The sequence below is a fragment of the Oncorhynchus kisutch genome, unplaced genomic scaffold (genome assembly GCF_002021735.2).
Source record: "Oncorhynchus kisutch isolate 150728-3 unplaced genomic scaffold, Okis_V2 Okis09a-Okis19a_hom, whole genome shotgun sequence".
NCBI classification, from domain to species: domain Eukaryota; kingdom Metazoa; phylum Chordata; class Actinopteri; order Salmoniformes; family Salmonidae; genus Oncorhynchus; species Oncorhynchus kisutch.
The window spans coordinates 2,824,087-2,844,494 of NW_022261985.1; the positions used below are offsets into that span (position 1 = coordinate 2,824,087).

The 20,408-nt window shown below is 45.3% G+C and overlaps 1 protein-coding gene across 1 annotated transcript; it reads right to left on the reverse strand.

Annotated features, from left to right (window-relative positions):
* Positions 1-684: 684 nt before the first annotated feature.
* LOC116360615 (transcription factor E2F7-like) lies at positions 685-19,492 on the reverse strand. The gene is made up of 12 exons (XM_031815596.1): positions 19,404-19,492; positions 14,853-15,149; positions 14,283-14,442; positions 13,347-13,595; positions 12,076-12,234; positions 11,561-11,698; positions 10,926-11,093; positions 10,588-10,675; positions 9,105-9,405; positions 5,848-6,037; positions 5,051-5,412; positions 685-2,995 (listed from the first exon to the last, which is right to left on the reverse strand). The coding sequence occupies exons 1-12, from the start codon at positions 19,434-19,436 to the stop codon at positions 2,840-2,842; spliced, it is 2,301 nt and encodes a 766-aa protein (XP_031671456.1). The 5' UTR covers positions 19,437-19,492; the 3' UTR covers positions 685-2,839.
* Between the last annotated feature and the right edge of the window lie 916 nt (positions 19,493-20,408).

Here is a 20,408-nt window from a genome sequence, read left to right on the forward strand (position 1 = left end):
TACAGATTATGTTTTAATTCCTGGCCACTACCAGACTATGCTGTTGATTAATCTACAGATGATGTTTTAATGCCTGGCCACTACCAGACTATGCCGTTGATTCATCTACAGATGTTTGTCGTAAATACATACAAGGCCTAAGCCCGAACCGAACCTATGGGCAGCAACCCACCAGGTTTATTACACCTGTAATAAATGACCAGATTGGTCTGCAGTCACACTGACAGGATGCGTTTGCCTGACCTCTGACCTCTATTATTAGGGCAGCTTTGATTGGATTTAGAGGTCGTTGGCCCTGTTTGAATACGGTTAGAATAATTAACGTGATCTGAAAGATGACCAATCCAGGCATGTCCATGTCAGACTAGTGAATACTTCAGAGAAAGGAAGGATGCAGGTTTTCATTCAGGGCCTTTAGGATATGGAGCATGCTGTTTCTTTACGAGTGATCTACTGCCATCTATTGGTCAGTTCCTTCAATGGTAGCCAAGTGCCAGTGCCTTATTCACTATATTGTCTAGCACAACGACCTGTGGCTAAATATGTTGTAATTTGACAAAACAAAGTGTCATTGCTCAGAGCTAGATATACAATGCTACATTTACAGGTGAAAAATCTATTTGTGAGAAATACGAGTTGCTCATATCACTTGCAATTCTATGAAGACAACTCGGAAAGCAGCTGGACATTTTCACTTTTTTATTACAAAGGTTGTGGATGTCTAGAGAAAAAACCCGTTTGTCTCATAACATACATGCAGGCAGTAGTAGTACATACAGCCAGTAGTACATACAGCCAGTAGTACATACAGCCAGTAATAAGCACCGTGAAAATAACTATGTGTTGTAATGTTAGAAAAGGTTTCCTACAAAGCAGCGGACGGAAAACTACAGAAACTAGCAGTGCAATTATTATTTTATGAGAAGAAGCAGCATTAAATTAAACATTTATGTTTTGAAGTAATAATTAAAAACATATGAATACAATATAGAAAAATAATTATTGGTTTAAAAAAAAAGATTTCTGTACATGAACAACACATCTACAGCAGTGTAGGCCTCTGACAGGAGGACGGCTCATAATAATGGCCAGAACAGAGCAAATGGAATGGAGTCAAACACATCTACAGCAGTGAACGCCTCTGACAGGAGGACGGCTCATAATGGCCAGAACAGAGCAAATGGAATGGAGTCAAACACATCTACAGCAGTGAACGCCTCTGACATGAGCCGTTCATAATGGCCAGAACAGAGCAAATGGAATGGCATCATAACAGATGTAAGCCATGTGTGATGTATTTGATACCATTCCAGATTCCACTCATTACCATGAGCCCGTCCTCCCCAATTAAGGTGCCACCAACCTCCTGTGTTCTACAGTTCAAGTAGATGATCAGCACCCTTTGGTGTAATGTAACTTTTCCTCAATTACCCCCCCCCAAAAAAAAATATTTCAGAGGCCAAACTCTAATGCACGTCATTTAATGCATTAAATACAGTACTTTGATATTTCACTCTAGTCTCCAGTATACACCACTGGGTAACTAAGTCATTCAAGTATCTTGTAACATCATCAAATAATTTCACATTTAGTTTTCACCTGGCATGCGGTGGTGTGAGCACATACACATTGACAGAGAGCGATGCTGGCATTTGGTGTTATTCTTAAAGCCCAACAATTGTAAACCTGTAAACCACATGAGTGTTGTACAAATACAGAACCCTTTGGAGTGGCCAAGATGCCAGTCTTTGTACCAAAAACCCTGGCAGCCATTTTGTAGGCCTTAAGCTCACCAATGTGTTGCTGTGACTGCTTAAAGGAAAACTCCACCCAAAACATTTTGGACTATATTAACAATGGACTAATGAAACACATAGCAAAATATAGTTTTGGGTGGAGTTAAGTTAAAACCTCATTTACACAGTGAAAACCAGTGGTTTTTAAACCTCTCTTAGAGCCAGGTCAGTTACACGCTAGAAATGCAACCGAGAAGCGTATCGATATCTCTTCGACGTCATGACTTATTACCAACACCAGTTTCTGAAATGTGTCATCATGGGAAGCCTTTCAGCTTCCAGTGATATTTAACCTATGATCAACTGTTTTCCCTTTTCCTACGGATACCGTTTTTACCGAATCCCTCCAGAGCCAGCGAATCAGAAGTATATTCTTAAATACTTAGTACTAAAAGTAGAGTAACATCATCAGAATTGTTACTCAACAGTCCCAATACTCAACAGATATATGAGTTAATATATAAATAACGTTGGGATATAATAAAGTCATGGGTGGAGCGATTACCAAGGTAGCTCAATCTTTCTATGGAAGATGGACTAGAAAAATAAATATGAGTGGTACCTAACTCCCACCACAGGAGGGCACTAAAACAAAAGACGACAACACTGCTTCCCTGTGTCCTCTGATAGTTATCGGTGTCCCACAGTCCAATCATGAGGAACTCGAGGGTGAAGTTTCCCCTAGGATCAGCTTCCCTTCCCCCAATCCTAACCTTAACCATTAGTGAGGAAACTGCAAACTGGCCCAAAATCAGAGTCTAGGGGCAACTTCGCCCTACATGATGAGGCACTTAAAGGAGGTATCGTATAGACTAGCATTCATTCCCCAGTAATAAGGCGAAGCACCAGTGGTATGAAAGCAACACAGTTCGGTCATACAGAAAAGATACCCTGAGAGTCAGAGCGTGGGGAGTAAAGCCAAAGCTAGCGCAGTCAGAGCATGTTTAGCCAGAGAGCAACATTTGTCCGTTCCTCTCAGGCCACTAGGCAGCCTTTCAGGTTATAGCTAACAGCCACGCCCACTCTAAAAGGTCCCCAGACTTCTAATTGGTCAGTGGTTGGCCGATGTCCAGCCTCCTCTGGGCGGAGCCTCGTCGGCGGGCCACGGGGGTTGTGGTGGCTGTTCCCAGGGTCCCTGGCGTCTGGAAGAAGGCCTTGGAGCCACCGCCAGCTGCCGCCTCCTTGGGAGTCTGTGGTGTCTGTGGAGGAGAGACAAGAGAGTGAGGCCCTGAAACCACACAGTTTAAGGAAAGCTGCCTCTGCCGAGCATCTCACTACAGATGAATAATCAACTCTGGCAGTAGAGTATCACTGTGACAGTATTCCATCTACCCCTCACCCCCTCTTCCAAATACCAGCCTTATAAAATACCACTCAATTCAATTCTAAGAAACACAATGTTTTCCAGCGAAGGACACATTTCAGCTTGAACCCTATTCCCCACTGCGAAACCTAGCTATGCATTTCTAAGCAGAGCAAGCGAACAACCTGTTGGAAACAGACCACTTGTATACAGTCTACATTCCATCAATGTTAGGAGAGGGAGTGCATAGCAGGAATGGGAGACCGTGTGCTGATTCATTTGTTATGGATGAACACGTTGGCTCGTCCAATCATTAATAATGTCCCTTCATTTTGCGCCAAGAGTCTAACGAGTGAGCCTGTATCCCAAATGGTACCCTAATCCCTACATAATGCACTACTTTAGACAAAAGTCCTATGGGCTCTGGTCAAAGGTAGTGAGTTATAGCTATAGGGAATAGAGTCCAATTTGGGATGCAACCGGAGTCTGAGAAGTGTCTTCTCGAGGCACAGAGTGACGTCATCAGAGCTATGTTGGGGAGTTTAATTGTCTTTTAATGACCAAAAGATTAATGAACTCTGCTGAGGTGAAAAAAGCTATATTTTCCTTTTCGGGGATAATCTTTTTAAAGCAAATAAAAGCTGAACTGCTGTGGAGTAGTTAAACATGATAAACGGAGTTTGACGGTGGCATTTCCAGTGTTTGTCTGCTACACAAAAGGTCATACATCATGTGACCGGATTTAACTGCTTTCCAAATATAATCTGATCCATGTGAAGTGGTTAAGGCACGGACTAGACGTCTGTCTATCTACCTACCTTCCCGCCTATCTATCTACCTTCCCGCCTATCTATCTACCTTCCCACCATGTGAAGTGGTTAAGGCACGGACTAGACGTCTGTCTATCTACCTACCTTCCCGCCTATCTATCTACCTTCCCGCCTATCTATCTACCTTCCCACCATGTGAAGTGGTTAAGGCACGTTCTGTCTGTCTACCTTCCCGCCATGTGAAGTGGTTAAGGCACGGTCTGTCTGTCTGTCTACCTTCCTGCCGGTCTATCTACCTTCCCGCCATGTGAAGTGGTTAAGGCACGGTCTGTCTGTCTGTCTGTCTACCTTCCTGCCGGTCTATCTACCTTCCCGCCATGTGAAGTGGTTAAGGCACGGTCTGTCTGTCTGTCTGTCTACCTTCCTGCCGGTCTATCTACCTTCCCGCCATGTGAAGTGGTTAAGGCACGGTCTGTCTGTCTGTCTGTCTACCTTCCTGCCGGTCTATCTACCTTCCCGCCATGTGAAGTGGTTAAGGCACGGTCTGTCTGTCTGTCTGTCTACCTTCCTGCCGGTCTATCTACCTTCCCGCCATGTGAAGTGGTTAAGGCACGGTCTGTCTGTCTGTCTACCTTCCTGCCGGTCTATCTACCTTCCCGCCATGTGAAGTGGTTAAGGCACGGTCTGTCTGTCTACCGGTCTATCTACCTTCCCGCCATGTGAAGTGGTTAAGGCACGGTCTGTCTGTCTACCTTCCTGCCGGTCTATCTACCTTCCCGCCATGTGAAGTGGTTAAGGCACGGTCTGTCTGTCTACCTTCCTGCCGGTCTATCTACCTTCCCGCCATGTGAAGTGGTTAAGGCACGGTCTGTCTGTCTGTCTACCGGTCTATCTACCTTCCCGCCATGTGAAGTGGTTAAGGCACGGTCTGTCTGTCTACCTTCCTGCCGGTCTATCTACCTTCCCGCCATGTGAAGTGGTTAAGGCACGGTCTGTCTGTCTGTCTACCTTCCTGCCGGTCTATCTACCTTCCCGCCATGTGAAGTGGTTAAGGCACGGTCTGTCTGTCTGTCTACCTTCCCGCAATGTGAAGTGGTTAAGGCACGGTCTGTCTGTCTGTCTAGCTGCCGGTCTATCTATCTATCTTCCCGCCTGTCTGTCTGTCTTCCTGCCTATCTCACCTGTGTCTCTGTCTGGATGAAGGTCAGAGGCGGCCTGGTCTCCAAGGGAGAATGTGAAGGTATGGGTGCCGACCCGAATAGCGGGTGCTGCTCTGGACTGGAGAGGGCCGGCGCCACTGCCACCCCATTGAACTCCGGGGCTCCGGCCACTGTGTAGGGCCCGGCGGATCCCACCACGAAGCAGGCGGGGGACATCATGGTGGACATGTTGAAATTGAGATTGGCATCGCCCCTGTTGGCCATGAGTGGGTAGGGGGAGAGGGTGGAGGAGGGCACAAGGACATAGGGCAGGGTGCCAGCAGGTAGAGTCAGGCCGCCTGTCGTCTGACCAGCAGAGAGGAGGAAGTTGAGACTGTTGAGACCTGGAGGGGAGAGGGGTGAATGAGGACGAGTCATCTGTGAAAAATGGCACCCTATTCCCCATTTAGTGCACTATTTTTGACCAGCGCCCTATGAAACCATGAGGAGGGGGAGTAGACATCGCTTCAACCAACAGGAGACGAGGTGCAGCCAAAAATCACAAGAACATAGAAAAATAGGCGTGATCATCACTCACAATGCCTTTATCCTTGAAAGACTACAAATCCCTACATGGGACTGAGGTCACTACGTTAAGGACACTGCTCCTAAGTAGACAACAAGTCTATTAGCACTACCTGTACAGTCCAATATCCAGTCTAAGGTCATGTTTCAGAGACGCAAACTAAAAAAATGATGCTAGTGTGGATAAGAGACATTAACCGAGCAACACTGCAACACTGACTGACTGGCACAGAGTTGTTTTTAACATAGCATACCTGCAGAGTTAGGCACATAGAGGTAGTGTGAAGGCCGGACCAGGTTGTTGTGGGGGCTCTGTCTGTCCACCTCCCCGTCCCTGAGGACTCTCAATAGGGCCTCTTCCCTGACTAGCCCCCCTGGGTGCTCTAGGGAGCTGGTCCTTGGGCTGGTGGTCATCTGACAGCTGTTTCCCTCCACTCTCCTTCTCTAGGAATAGAAAAACTATTTGTAAAGTGCCCAAGTACAACAATAATAAACAGCTAGTAGCAGCAGTGTACAAAAGGGAGGAGGAGGGGGGGGTGCCAATGTAAATAGTCCGGTGGCCATTTGATTAATTGTTCAGCAGTCTTTTGGCTTGGGGGTAGAAGCTGTTAAGGAGCCTTTTGGTCCAAGACTTGGCGCTTGCCGGTACCGCTTGCCGGGTCCTAGGCCCCAGTGATGTACTGGGCCGTGCGCACTACCCTCTGTAGCGCCTAACGGTCAGATGCCGAACAGTTTCCATACTAGGTGGTGATGCAACCGGCCAGGATGCTCTCGATGGTGCAGCTGTAGAACTTTTTGAGGATCTGGGGACCCATGCCAAATCTCTTCAGTCTCCTGAGGGGGAAAAGGTGTTGTCGTGCCCTCTTCACGACTGTCTTGGTGTGTTCGGACCAAGGCACTTGAAACTCTCTACACTACAGTTAATGGGGGCCTGATCGGCCCGCCTTTTCCTGTAGTCCACGATCAGCTCCTATTCTTCCGTTTTTAATGTGACCCTCCCACAGCCCAATGCTGCAGCGCTCCCTAGTGCATCCCATAATTAATTTACGATGAGCTTTGATCACATTTCCCTCTCAAATAATGAGCCATGAAATTGCATGGCTCATCTACAAAAATGATAGCTCTGTTTTGCTAATTTTTCAAGCACAAATAATGTGAACTGCTATGCTTCCTCTGCAGAGGATTTTGTGACTGCTTCAGGTGAATGTACCAGACTACTGGTAGGTAGAAATACTGTGTGGATTTGAGCACACCTACCATGACTTCTCTCGCTCCTCAATTTGAATGGAAGTGAGAGGCTGAGATTAATAGTCTGGGGTTTTGTACAATTACAAATATCACATGCATCACCAAAATGATAATGCCATTGTGTTTAATTACAACTTGGAATCCTTTTATCCTGGTCAGGGAGCATGCAGTGATTCAGATTTTAATTTAATGCTTCGCTTTCAGGAATCATTAACAAGATTTTCTGCATTTTCTGAATTAAATCACAGCATGTATGATGATGAAATATACTGAAATAATGTCGTCCTCTACTACTGCCATGTCTCCATAATGTCGTCCTCTACTACTTCCATGCCTCCATAATGTCGTCCTCTATTACTTCCATGCCTCCATAATGTCGTCCTCTACTACTTCCATGCCTCCATAATGTCGTCCTCTACTACTGCCATGTCTCCATAATGTCATCCTCTACTACTGCCATGTCTCCATAATGTCGTCCTCTACTACTTCCATGCCTCCATAATGTCATCCTCTACTACTTCCATGCCTCCATAATGTCGTCCTCTACTACTTCCATGCCTCCATAATGTCGTCCTCTACTACTTCCATGCCGCCATAATGTCGTCCTCTACTACTTCCATGTCTCCATAATGTCGTCCTCTACTACTTCCATGTCTCCATAATGTCATCCTCTACTACTTCCATGCCTCCATAATGTCGTCCTCTACTACTTCAATGTCTTCATAATGTCGTCCTCTACTACTTCCATGTCTCCATAATGTCGTCCTCTACTACTTCAATGTCTTCATAATGTCGTCCTCTACTACTTCCATGTCTCCATAATGTCATCCTCTACTACTTCCATGTCTCCATAATGTCGTCCTCTACTACTTCCATGTCTCCATAATGTCGTCCTCTACTACTTCCATGCCTCCATAATGTCATCCTCTACTACTTCCATGCCTCCATAATGTCATCCTCTACTACTTCCATGTCTTCATAATGTCGTCCTCTACTACTTCCATGTCTTCATATCATCATCAGAAGCTCTCAATTTTCTAATCAATCAGTATAATGTTGCTAAGAAACTTGAGGAAACCTCTTTTCATTATGAAGTGATCGCTGAACATAAACAGCACATTCTTCTGAGTTATGTCTTTCACCTTCACATGTAATGAACCTCACAAAATCACAGGCTGCCTCTCAAATGGCACCCTATTCCCTACATAGTGCACTACCCAATAGACCCTGGTCTAAAGTAGTGCACTATATAGCAAATAGGGTGCCATATAGGAAGCAACACAGATACTTCCAATACACATGTTGAATTAAACCAACAGAGGACAAAGTTATGTACTGTGATCTTTAGAGTGGGTATAAATGGAGTGTCCAGACAGACAGGCAGTTCTCTGTGTGTGTGTGTGTGACTTCTCAGCAGTCGTATCAGTGTGTGTCACTTATAAATAACAAAAGGGCATCATTGGGAAGCTCATTACTGACAATGCATAAAGAGTGTACTGGTCACCTTGGAAACCAACCAGTGTGTTATTAAGACGGAGGGTTCTATTCAATCAGATCTGCTTTATGTGACATTAGCATAGAGATTGTTTTAGCGGTGTAAGAGGTAGAACTGCGTTAGAGCTGTCAAATCCACAAGCAGCTCACGTCATTATACCTAAAGCGGACATTGCCATTGGCTGCACAGAGTCGCATTATGAGAATCCCACGCAGCCTGGTTTAGACTGAACACTGATAGAACTCATCATTATTTCTATGTAGCCTTTCTCCCTCTGAACTTTAACGTGAGTGGGACGGTGTGGCTTCCTGACAATGATCAAGACCGATTTGACAGCGCCAATGCAGTTCCACCTCCGACACATCAGCTATGAGGGGTGTCAGCTATCGCTGGTTAACACTTGATCTGATTGAATCTAGACCTGAGACGTTACAGTATGAAGCGTCGCTCTCCTTGACCCGTCTTATCGGTTGTCAAATCACCACGCTTCTAATTAAAAAGGGGAAGTTTCGTTTTTCACAACTTTCAGGGTGAGGAACCCTCTATCGTTAAGTAGTAAAACACTGAACTTCCCCTTTAAATATGGATCATACATTACTGTGATTGGTCTAGCATCCTAGGAGGATGATCTACAGTGATCTAAGGTCAGAGGTGGTCCTTGGTACAGTGTGGAAATATGGACAACGACTACCTGAAACGTGTCAGGCTCATGGTCAATCAGAGATCCACAGTACATCTGTGGATCTCACTTTTTCTCCACAAACTCACCTTTTCAGATAGCTCTGTCTCAGGTGACTCCCTCTTCTCCTCCACTCCTTCATCCTTCTTCCTCTTCTCCAGGATGTTCTCTCTGGAGCAGTCAAGCCCATCCTGCGCCTCCGGACCTCCGTACAGCATGACCACCGAGGCCTGGGACAGGCTGGGTAGATAGGCCATGTGGTGGGGATGGGGGGACAGGGGTCCCACGTATGAACCCTCTGGGTGGACGGGCACGGCCAGGGGGGCTAGGCCCGGGGAGTTGCCGTCACTGTGGGCGGGGCTCTGAAGTCCGCCGCTGGGGTGGGAGACACTGCAAAGACACAGAGGAACCAACTTAGACATATGTTTCTGTCATTCTCTCCAAGCAAATGCTCTGTAGCAGGGCTGTCAGATTCATTTCCTGGAGGGGCCGAGTGTCTGCGGGGTTTTGTTCCAATGAATGACATTAATTAATTAGGAACTCTCTAGGTCTTAATCAGACATGGTCCTCTAGGAATTGAGTTTCACACCTTTGCATTATACGGTTTAGAAAAAAAGATGGGACATTAGAATGTAGAAACATATAGTAGTAAAGTCCTTAAATGCTATTTTTTCCAGAAAAACAAAACAATGTGGTGACTGCATTAGCCAGACCAGATTTCAATTGGAAAAAATACAACAAAAAAACACTCCCTCTCAGCAGTTTGGAACCAGCAACCTTTACGACTCCTCCATCCCCACTCCAAAAACACTTAGAGCAGCAACAGCCTTGAGACGGCTGTGGCTTGGCCACCGGTGAAATAGCCACCACATTCCTAGTAGAAATGGTCAGAAACCGAGAGGACCAGGAGACACTGCAGCCAACTCATGTAAAACATGTCAAACCCAGCCTAAACAAACACCAGGGTAAGAGTAAAAACTCAAAGCGAACCATTACGAAAACCACCTTTTATAAATGAAATGAACTGTGAGACGTGGACCAATAACAGTTTGTGGAGAGCTTCAGCCGGGCCTATTAAAAACTCCAAGCCGGAGCCTCTGGAGCTGGTCATTTGCACGCATCACTTCCTCTAAGGGCCCAGTTTCCTGTTCCTGAGTTGCAACTAAATCACCACATAAGCCATGTTTCAAATGGCCCCTTATTCACTATATAGTGCACTACTTTTGACCAGGGCATATAGGGCTCCCATAGGGCTCCAGTCAAAAGTAGTGCACTATAAAGGGTGCCATTTGGGACACCTTCATATATTTTATTCACATGGCAGCCCTGTTGTATACCAGTGGACCTGATGTGTCATTACATTCAACCAACAAGCTAGTCCTTGGCAACAGGCAGTGTAATAGATCATGAAATGCAACACAGAAGTTGTAGATTGTTTGCAGTAAATCTAAGGTTATTACCACTGGATGGCGTATGAAAAGTGATGGCGTGATTAGGAACAGGATTGGTAGCAGCCTGGGATGTTTGGTGTGTGTGTGTGTGTGTGCCTCCTTCCATGTGTGTTCTACTTACCCTGTAACAGTGGTTCCAAACTGCAGCCGGCACACAGCGCTGTTGCTCACACACCTTCTGGAATAGTCCACTGACTGGGGAAGCAGACCTGGACAGAACCGAGGGAGACGTGAGTTAATTACATTTACAGGTAGTTTATTTGAATGGTCCCAAATAGATGGTTGGTAGATGTTCAACTAACTAGCTGCTTGCCCTAACCTTATCCTAGTCTTACCCCGACCTGTAACCCTAGAATATCAACAGATTAGTAGTTGGTTGACAGTTGACAGCTATGTGCTCTAACCCACTGAGTCATTGGGAACCAGTTGTGATGTGAGCTGTCTGTCCTGACTACTTACCCGTGACCTCTCTGCGTGGGCTGCTGGGCGCCGAGTTGACACGGCGTTGGCTGGCCACGGAGGTGGGCACCACATTGAAGGAGGCATGGCGTGCCAGCTTCTGTTTCCTGCCGCCCGGAAGAGCGATGGCCTCCGGAAGAGCGATGGCCGCTACAGCCTCTGAGTCCTCTGTTGAAAAACAGAGTGGTCAGTGAGTTCTGTGTGTCAGTACGAGTAGGGTGAAGTTGCCCCTAGACACTGATCTTGGGTCAGTTTATCATTTTCCACACTAATAGTTAAGGATAGGATAGGAGGAGAGGAAGCTGATCCTAGATCTGTGCCTAGGGGAAATTCATCCCAGAGCGTGTTAGTCTTGGTCAGTAGACAGGTTTATGAGTAGTTTTAGTAGAAGTGAAGACAGTTCCATTATAAATGTATAATGCATCCATTTCCATTCACTGTAATATTGTTTAATAGATGGTCTCCCTATGTACTGAGCTGATGCCCTTCTGAACCAATATGGGAGTGATGTTATTTGTTTTACCACAGGACCACTGTGTGAAAAGTGTTTTAATGAATGCTTTTAAGTGCTATCCTATGTGGATCCACATCTGGCTGTATTATTCACTACCCACATCATTTCAATTCAATCTTACCATGTCTGCTGTGGAAGTCTGCCGGGCCGATCCACTTGAACGCAGGCTTCCTCCCCCTCTCCTCCCGGACGTGGACCTTCTTGATCAATCCCAGACTCGTCAGGACGTTGGCGATGTCATACAGCCGCCGCACCTTAGCTGAAGACAGATTTGAATCAGATTTGAACAACACAGTAAAAAGGCCAATGGCAGGGATGTCTGGGGGTATCGGAGGTGACGTTGCCCCTAGACACTGATCTTGGGTCAGTTTTGAATCTTCCCCACTAATGTTTAAGGTTAGGATTATTAGAGGAGAAGTTGATCCTAGACCTGTACTAGGGAAAACTTCAACCTGCAGCTATTTGGTGGCTGGGTTGTGATCATTAGGCCCCAAAGGGAAGACACTGACTGAAATAGCCAGGGACTACCTGGACTTGATGTTGTGTCAGAGGCTCTTTGACTGCACAGCAAAACCCTCAAGATCCCTATGAGCTCTGGTCAAAAGTCGTGCACTATGTAGGTAATAGGATGCTTACTTTTGTACTTGCTGTGGCTGGCGGGGTCCTGGCTTTCCTCGATGAGGATTTTGGCAGCCACGTCCAGAGTGACCGTCTGGGTCCTGGACACCAGGAAGAGCATGACAAACTTCTGACTCATGATGCGTAGGGACTTGTCTTTCCTCGTGCTGGCGGCCGCTGCAAACAGACAAGCAGAACAAAGTTAAAGGGAATACTGGGTTCTATTCACTAAGTGGCAAACGGAAGAAAATGGACAGAAACAGGGAGGGAACTACCTGAACTTGTTTCCGCTTTTCCGTTGCAAAACGTTTTGCGACGGTGTGCACTAATGAATAGGACGTTGCAGTGGCTTGTATGGTCTAGTGCTGCCGACAGCAGTTACATACCAGTGTCAGCATGGGTTTGAATCTGACCTACAGCATGTCACACCCTCCTCCTATAGCAATACTACTTTAATGTGTTACAGAGAACGATGGATATTTGATTCAAGACCTGAGTTACCTGTCAAACAGGTGGTCTTGTCAAACAGGACCATAATACGAACGACAACGTTCCTTATTCAGTGAGAGAAAGTGACCCTGCCCGCCTCTCAAAGGGACGTTATGACAGGAAGTGGAAGGCCTAGTGTTCTGCAGGAGGGGACGCCAGATCCAAGGCAACCACTGCCTCTCTAGGGAACAGTAGCTTTGGATTCTGTTAGCTAGCTACATGCAGCTACCTAGTTAGCCAATTAGCCACGTTGAAACGCACAGCCCAGCGTCGTCCCGGGTTAGGGTTTGGCCGGGGTAGCCGTCATTGTAAATAATAATTTGTTCTTAACTAACTTGCCTAGTTAAATAAAGATTAGATACATTTTTTTATAATTTGCCTTTAAGCCCAAGTCAGTAAAAGCATTCCCCATCGTCATGGAGACGAGGGTAGGGGGTAACGTCCTCACGGGTTTATCAAGGCTGATGGGATTCTTTGTGTTAATGTGTGTGATGACCAAGCGCTCCTCGTCAATGTGATGGATCACTAATACAACTGGGAGATGACAGCAGAGGAATGGCGACAGGAGCGAAGCTTGGCGGCTGAGCTTTTGATGTGGCACATATTAACTAGTAATCTCCAAACGCCCGCTGAAGTTAATTAACCAGACTGTTTGACTAATAATGACACAGGGTATAAGTGATCCATTACCTGTCGTGAGAAGATTCCCCCCCAATCCTAACCTTAACCATTAGTGCGGAAAATGAAACACTGACCCAAGATCAGCGTCTAGTGGCAATTTCCCCCTACTCTGCTCTCACCACAGCTGGAGTCTCCTTCACCTCCCTCCTCTGGGGTGTGTGTGGTGGCTCCCTCTCTGTGACCACCCTCCGCGGCCTGCTCCATGTGCAGGTGGTAGCGCTGCTGTCTGCCTATCCCCTGCAGCTCGGCCAGGGTGGACCCCAGGCGCCGCCGCCCGTACCACACGTACTGGTTCTTAGCCACGCGCCCCACGATCATCAGAGACTCCAGGACGTTTACGATGTCGTAGATCCGCCGCCGCTCCACCCCTAAAGACAGACAGACACCAGGGACAGGTCACACTGGGGTCAGCAACATGATTCCAGTGTTCTGTTATGTTAGCTGGTTATATAACAAAGCTCTATAACAAAACTAAGGTACCTCAACAGGATTTAATGACGCAGCAGACCATGTCTGGCTGTATCTTAACGTTCCTCAGTCTCAGACATTGCTTGGTTTATACTACAACCTGGTGCTATTCTGGAAGGTACAGTGGGATACGAGGGCTCTGCGGGAAGGTATCCATAGCAACCATTTCCAAAATCCAATAGTGCGTGATATTTCACATAGCTAATGTAATATCCGTTTTATGAGCTATTTCCATTATTGTCTTCCTTTCTGTGCGGTTACCAATTATGGCAGCCTGCCTGAGCCGGGTCGTGTTCATTAGTCATAAAACGGAAGACAACGGGTCATTTGTAGCTGAGTTGCGAGTGCATGATGCTTGTAACACAAGGGTAGTGGGATCGATTCTCGGTACTGCCCATATGTATAATGTCTGCACGCATGACTAAGTTGCTTCGGATAAAAGTGTCTGCTAAATGGCATTTATTATTTAACGGACTGAAACGGGGAGGGACTGTTGAAACATTTCCAAAACATTTTACATCGCTTGCCCTGATGAACATGACCCAGGTGTAGCTGTAATCTCCCCCTCTGGATTTATAGGCTCTTACCCAGGCTGGTAGACACCTCATCCAATGAGATACTGATGGTGTCAGAGGTTGGATAGTCCGGATACAGGGCCAGGAACTTCTGGCACAGCAGGCCCAGGCTCTTCTGCTTCCTGCTGGGCTTCCTTTCCCCCTCTTCCTCCTCCTCGTCCACCACATCAAACTGATCAGAGATACAAAGCATTGTCAAGAAAGTCATTGAGTCAAGAATTGTAAGAATTTATTACAGCATGATACTTTTAAGATTTCAGCATCTATAAATCCATTAGTTGGAAGATGATAATAAAATGATAATGTCACTGTATATTCAAGATAACATATCCTACCAGCAGTTTCTGGCATAACCTTTGCTAATCTCAATCCATACAAATGACCCATAACACATTACTAAATGCTTGCGCAAAGGCAGCCATCACCATCAATTCAGTATAGGAGGTCAGTGTCAGTGTCCCTAATGGCATCTTATTCCCTATACAGTTGACTAGTGTTGACCAGAGCCCTGGTTAAAAGTGGTGCACTATAAAGGGAACAGGGTGCCATTTGGGGTGCAGTCGGTGAGTGGTCAAAGGGTACCTGGCACGGGCCATCCACCTCGACATCCTCCACTGCTCTCTCATTCTCAATGGGCCTAAACAGCACCTTCTTCATCTCTCTGTCGCGGATGTCAGGGCTGGCAGCACTGATGAGCATCCTGAGGTTGGCCGTGGGGGTCCAGGGGTCCGCGTGGGGAGGGGCCCCCCGCTCAGAAGGCTTAACAGGGGTGCTCTGGAGGTGTTCCGGGGTGGGAGGCTTACTGCCATACAGCAGCATGGTGGCCGTGGTGTCCATCTTGTGAGGGGTGGTTCTTCTTCGCTCGACACATCTGTTCTCCTGGGAAGGAGCACAATGTTATGAACTTTGATTAAGTGGGGTGGAGTGATTTGAAATGTGTTGCATTTGTAGGCGGATCTACTTCATATAAATAACGTAAGCATATATATATATTCCCCCCCTCGCTCAACTTTCTTCATTCAACTTTTTCCACCCCGGACGCTTTATCTGGACATGTTTCTACAGAACCTCCACCAGCCAAAGCTAAGTGGCAACATTAACATGAAGACTAAGAATTGCTGTACTCATAATATACAGGACAACAATCGCCTTATGGTGAGGATAGCCGTGCTGCAAGCAAAGCTTCAGACGCAATCATTAGGCAAGGGTCATAAGTACAGATCGTAATATAAATCCTCTCGCACAATCCCAAGGGTCATAAGTACAGATCGTAATATAAATCCTCTCGCACAATCCCAAGGGTCATAAGTACAGATCGTAATATAAATCCTCTCGCACAATCCCAAGGGTCATAAGTACAGATCGTAATATAAATCCTCTCGCACAATCCCAAGGGTCATAAGTACAGATCGTAATATAAATCCTCTCGCACAATCCCAAGGGTCATAAGTACAGATCGTAATATAAATCCTCTCGCACAATCCCAAGGGTCATAAGTACAGATCGTAATATAAATCCTCTCGCACAATCCCAAGGGTCATAAGTACAGATCGTAATATAAATCCTCTCGCACAATCCCAAGGGTCATAAGTTCAGATCGTAATATAAATCCTCTCGCACAATCCCAAGGGTCATAAGTACAGATCGTAATATAAATCCTCTCGCACAATCCCAAGGGTCATAAGTACAGATCGTAATATAAATCCTCTCGCACAATCCCAAGGGTCATAAGTTCAGATCGTAATATAAATCCTCTCGCACAATCCCAAGGGTCATAAGTACAGATCGTAATATAAATCCTCTCGCACAATCCCAAGGGTCATAAGTACAGATCGTAATATAAATCCTCTCGCACAATCCCAAGGGTCATAAGTACAGATCGTAATATAAATCCTCTCGCACAATCCCAAGGGTCATAAGTACAGATAGTAGTATAAATCCTCTCGCACGGTCCCAGCAGCCGGACAATTTTCTCATGGCTTCTGGAAGGAAATACTGTAGGAATGCTCAACCGGTTCTCCCCATTAAGCAACATGTCGGAGTCCGAGTCTTCTCTGGTCTCTCCTCAACCCGTTACGGGGTCTGAGACGCCGAAGCCTCCCACCATTAGCTCTGACAAATTGAACACTGTAGTCATTGCCGACTCCATTTTCCGTAGTATTAGACTTCCAGCGATCATACACTGTTTACCAGGGGGCAGGGCTACCGACGTTAAGGCTCATCTGAAGATGGTGCTGGCTAAGACTAAAACTGGCGAGTGTAGAGAGTATAGAGATATTGTTATCCACGTCGGCACCAACGATGTTAGGATGAAACAGTCAGAGGTCACCAAGCTCAACATAGCTTCAGCGTGTAAATCAACTAGAAAGAGGTGTCGGCATCAAGTAATTGTCTCTGGCCCCCTCCCAGTTAGGGGGAGTGATGAGCTCTACAGCAGAGTCTCACAACTCTGCTGGTTGAAAACTGTTTTCTGCCCCTCCCAAAAGATAGAATTTGTAGATAATTGGCCCTCTTTCTGGGACTCACCCACAAACAGGACCAAGCCTGGCCTGCTGAGGAGTGACGGACTCCATCCTAGCTGGAGGGGTGCTCTCATCTTATCTACGAACATAGACAGGGCTCTAACTCCTCTAGCTCCACAATGAAATAGGGTGCAGGACAGGCAGCAGGCTGTTAGCTAGCCTGCCAGCTTAGTGGAGTCTGCCACTAGCACAGTCAGTGTAGTCAGCTCAGCTATCCCCATTGAGACCGTGTCTGTGCCTTGATCTAGGTTGGGCAAAACTAAACATGGCGGTGTTCGACTTAGCAATCTCACTGGAATAAAGACCTCCTCCATTCCTGTCATTATTGAAAGAGATTGTGATATCTCACATCGCAAAATATCTAATAATGTTAGATCCCTCACTTCCAAGGCAGTTATAGTCAATGAACTGATCATAATCTTGATGTGACTGGCCTGACTGAAACATGGCTTAAGCCTGATGAATTTACTGTGTTAAATGAGGCCTCACCGCCTGGTTACACTAGTGACCATATACCCGCGAGGTGTTGCTAACATTTACATTTACGATTTTTTTTTTTTTAATACTTGAGTTTTCATCCTTTGAGCTTCTAGTTCTGAAATCTATGCAGCCTAGTCAATCACTTTTTACAGCTACTGTTTATAGGCCTCCTGGGCCATATACAGCGTTCCTAACTGAGTTCCTATCGGACCTTGTAATCACGGCAGATAATATTCACATTTTTGGTGACTTTAATATTCGCATGGAAAAGTCCACAGACCCACTCCAAAAGGCTTTCGGAGCCATCATCGACTCAATGGGTTTTGTCCAACATGTCTCTGGACCTACTCACTGCCACAGTAATACTCTGGACCTAGTTTTGTCCCGTGGAATAATACTGTGGATCTTAATGTTTTTCCTCATAATCCTGGACTATTGGTCCACCATTTTATTACGTTTGCAATCGCAACAAATAATCTGCTCAGACCCCAACCAAGGAGCATCAAAACCCATGCTATAAAATCTCGGACAACCCAAAGATTCCTAGATGCCCTTCCAGACTCCCTCCACCTACCCAAGGACGTCAGAGTATAAAAATCGGTTAACCACCTAACCGAGGAACTAAATTAAATCTTGCGTAATACCCTAGATGCAGTCGCACCCCTAAAAACAAAAAAACATTTGTCATAAGAAACTAGCTCCATGTACACTGAAAATACCTGAGCCCTGAAGCAAGCGTCCAGAAAAATGGAACGGAAATGGCGGTACACCAAACTGGAAGTCTTCCGACTAGCTTGGAAAGACAGTACCGTGCAGTATCGAAGAGCCCTCACTACTGCTCCACCAAACTGGAAGTCTTCCGACTAGCTTGGAAAGACAGTACCGTGCAGTATCGAAGAGATCTCACTGCTGCTCGATCCTCCTAGTTCTCCAACTTAATTGAGAAGAAGAACAATCCAAAATGTATTTTTTAATACTGTCGCAAAGCTAACTAAAAAGCAGCATTCCCCATTAGAGGATGGCTTTCACTTCAGCAGTGATCATTTCATGAACTTCTTTGACAAAAAGATAATGATCATTAGAAAGCAAATTATGGACTCCTCTTTAAATCTGCATATTTCTCCAAACCTCAGTTGTCCTGAGTCTGTACAACACTGCCAAGACATAGGATCAAGGGAGACACTCAAGTTTTTAATACTATATCTCTTGACACATTGATGAGTCTCTGAACCGTCAAGCTGCATGCCGGACCCTATTCCAACTAAACTATTGAAAGAGCTGCTTCCTGTGCTTGGCCCTCCTATGTTGAATATAATAAATGGCTCCCTATCCACCGGATGTGTACCAAACTCACTAAAAGTGGCAGTAATAAAGCCTCTCTTGAAAAAGTCAAACCTTGACCCGGAAAATATAAAAAACTAAAATAGGCTTATATCGAATCTCCCATTCCTCTCAAAAAATGTAAGAAGCTGTTGCGCAGCAACTCACTGCCTCCCTGAAGACAATGTATACGAAACGCTTCAGTCTCGTTTTATACCCCATCATAGCACTGAGACAACACTCGTGAAGGTGGTAAATGACCTTTTAAAATGCTTCAGACCAAGGCTCTGTATCTGTCCTTGTGCTCCTAGACCTTAGTGCTGCTTTTGATACCATTGACTACCATTCTTTTGGAGAGATTTGGAAACCCAAATTGGTCTACAAGGACAAGTTCTGGCCTGGTTTAGATCTTATCTGTTGGAAAGATAACAGTTTGGGAGGACTGGCCACCTCTCAGAGCCTGGTTTCTCTATAGGTTTCTTCCTAGGTTCTGGCCTAGGGGGTTTTTCCTAGCCACCTTGCTTCTACATCTGCATTGCTTGCTGTTTGGGGTTTCAGGCTGGGTGTCTGTACAGCACTTTGTGACATCGGCTGATGTAAAAAAGGGCTTTATAAATCAATTTGATTGATTGCTTTAGTTCATGTGAGAAATAATCTCATTTCAAGACACTCCAGGCATGTCATATAACAGTGTTACAAATTCACAAAAAGAGGAATTGACTCTGAAGATTGTTTCCGAAGTGTCTCTTCAATAAGGAATAATAAATAATAAGGAATTGAAGGGTTCATTTGACTTGGAATCAAAATATACCTTCTGATCATTTCTGCCTCCAACTTCCTCCATGTCTGCTTTGCTCTTCTTTGGACTTATGAGATCTCTCAAAGCTAGACATTCAACTTCCATCTGAAAAACAATTAGCCATATCATGTTCATTTGTCTCTGAACTGTGTAGAAAAGTCATTATTTAGTTTCATACAGTCATATTTCAGTCACTACTTTGCTATAGACAAATGCAGCAAATAGATCGATCTATTACATGGCCATAAGATATCAGTGGTCAGAAGATTTTGGCGCAAAGACCTTAGCCCACCTAACGTTAGCTGACGAATCTAGCTAGCTAACAAGCTAACTATCTACTATCACATCTAATTCTGACACATTGAATATAGCTACTGTAAAAGTCCTGATGACAAGACGAATACACAATAAACAGCTAAATTGTAGCTATAGTACACAATGGAAACACTTTGCAAAAAAAGGATGCAATCTTGGGAAGTATTTTCTTTGGGCAAATTGAGTATTAATACTGATCCATTCAACGTGACACTTAGCTAAAAGCTAGCAGGTTGCAAGACAAAAAGTATATATACTGTTAATCAATAAATAAAACATATTTGTCTTTTTACTTAATACATAAATACCTTGCTACATTATTTACCTGCTGGCTGTCATCTAACTTACTGTAGCTAGGCTAGCTAACGTTAGTGATTATTATTTACTCACCTTCTTCAGCGTTTGTAGGAAACGCTGAAGAAGGTGACGTAAGAAGATAAAGTTGTCAATACCAACGTACAGTATCTCCAATTGCACAGACTTACTGGGGGTACGTTGTTTAACTCAAATCAACATAACTTTAATTTCTTAAATAAGCGGGCTTTCTTCTAATATCCAGCTGTAAAACTTCTCCTGTTCCGCTGAAGTTACTTGTGTTGGAATTGCATTACTGAACAGGAATAGCTACAACCAAAAACACCCGCTAAAGCTTTTTTTTCTGGCGCTCTCATACGTTTCACTCAGTCGAGCCAATCAGCATCT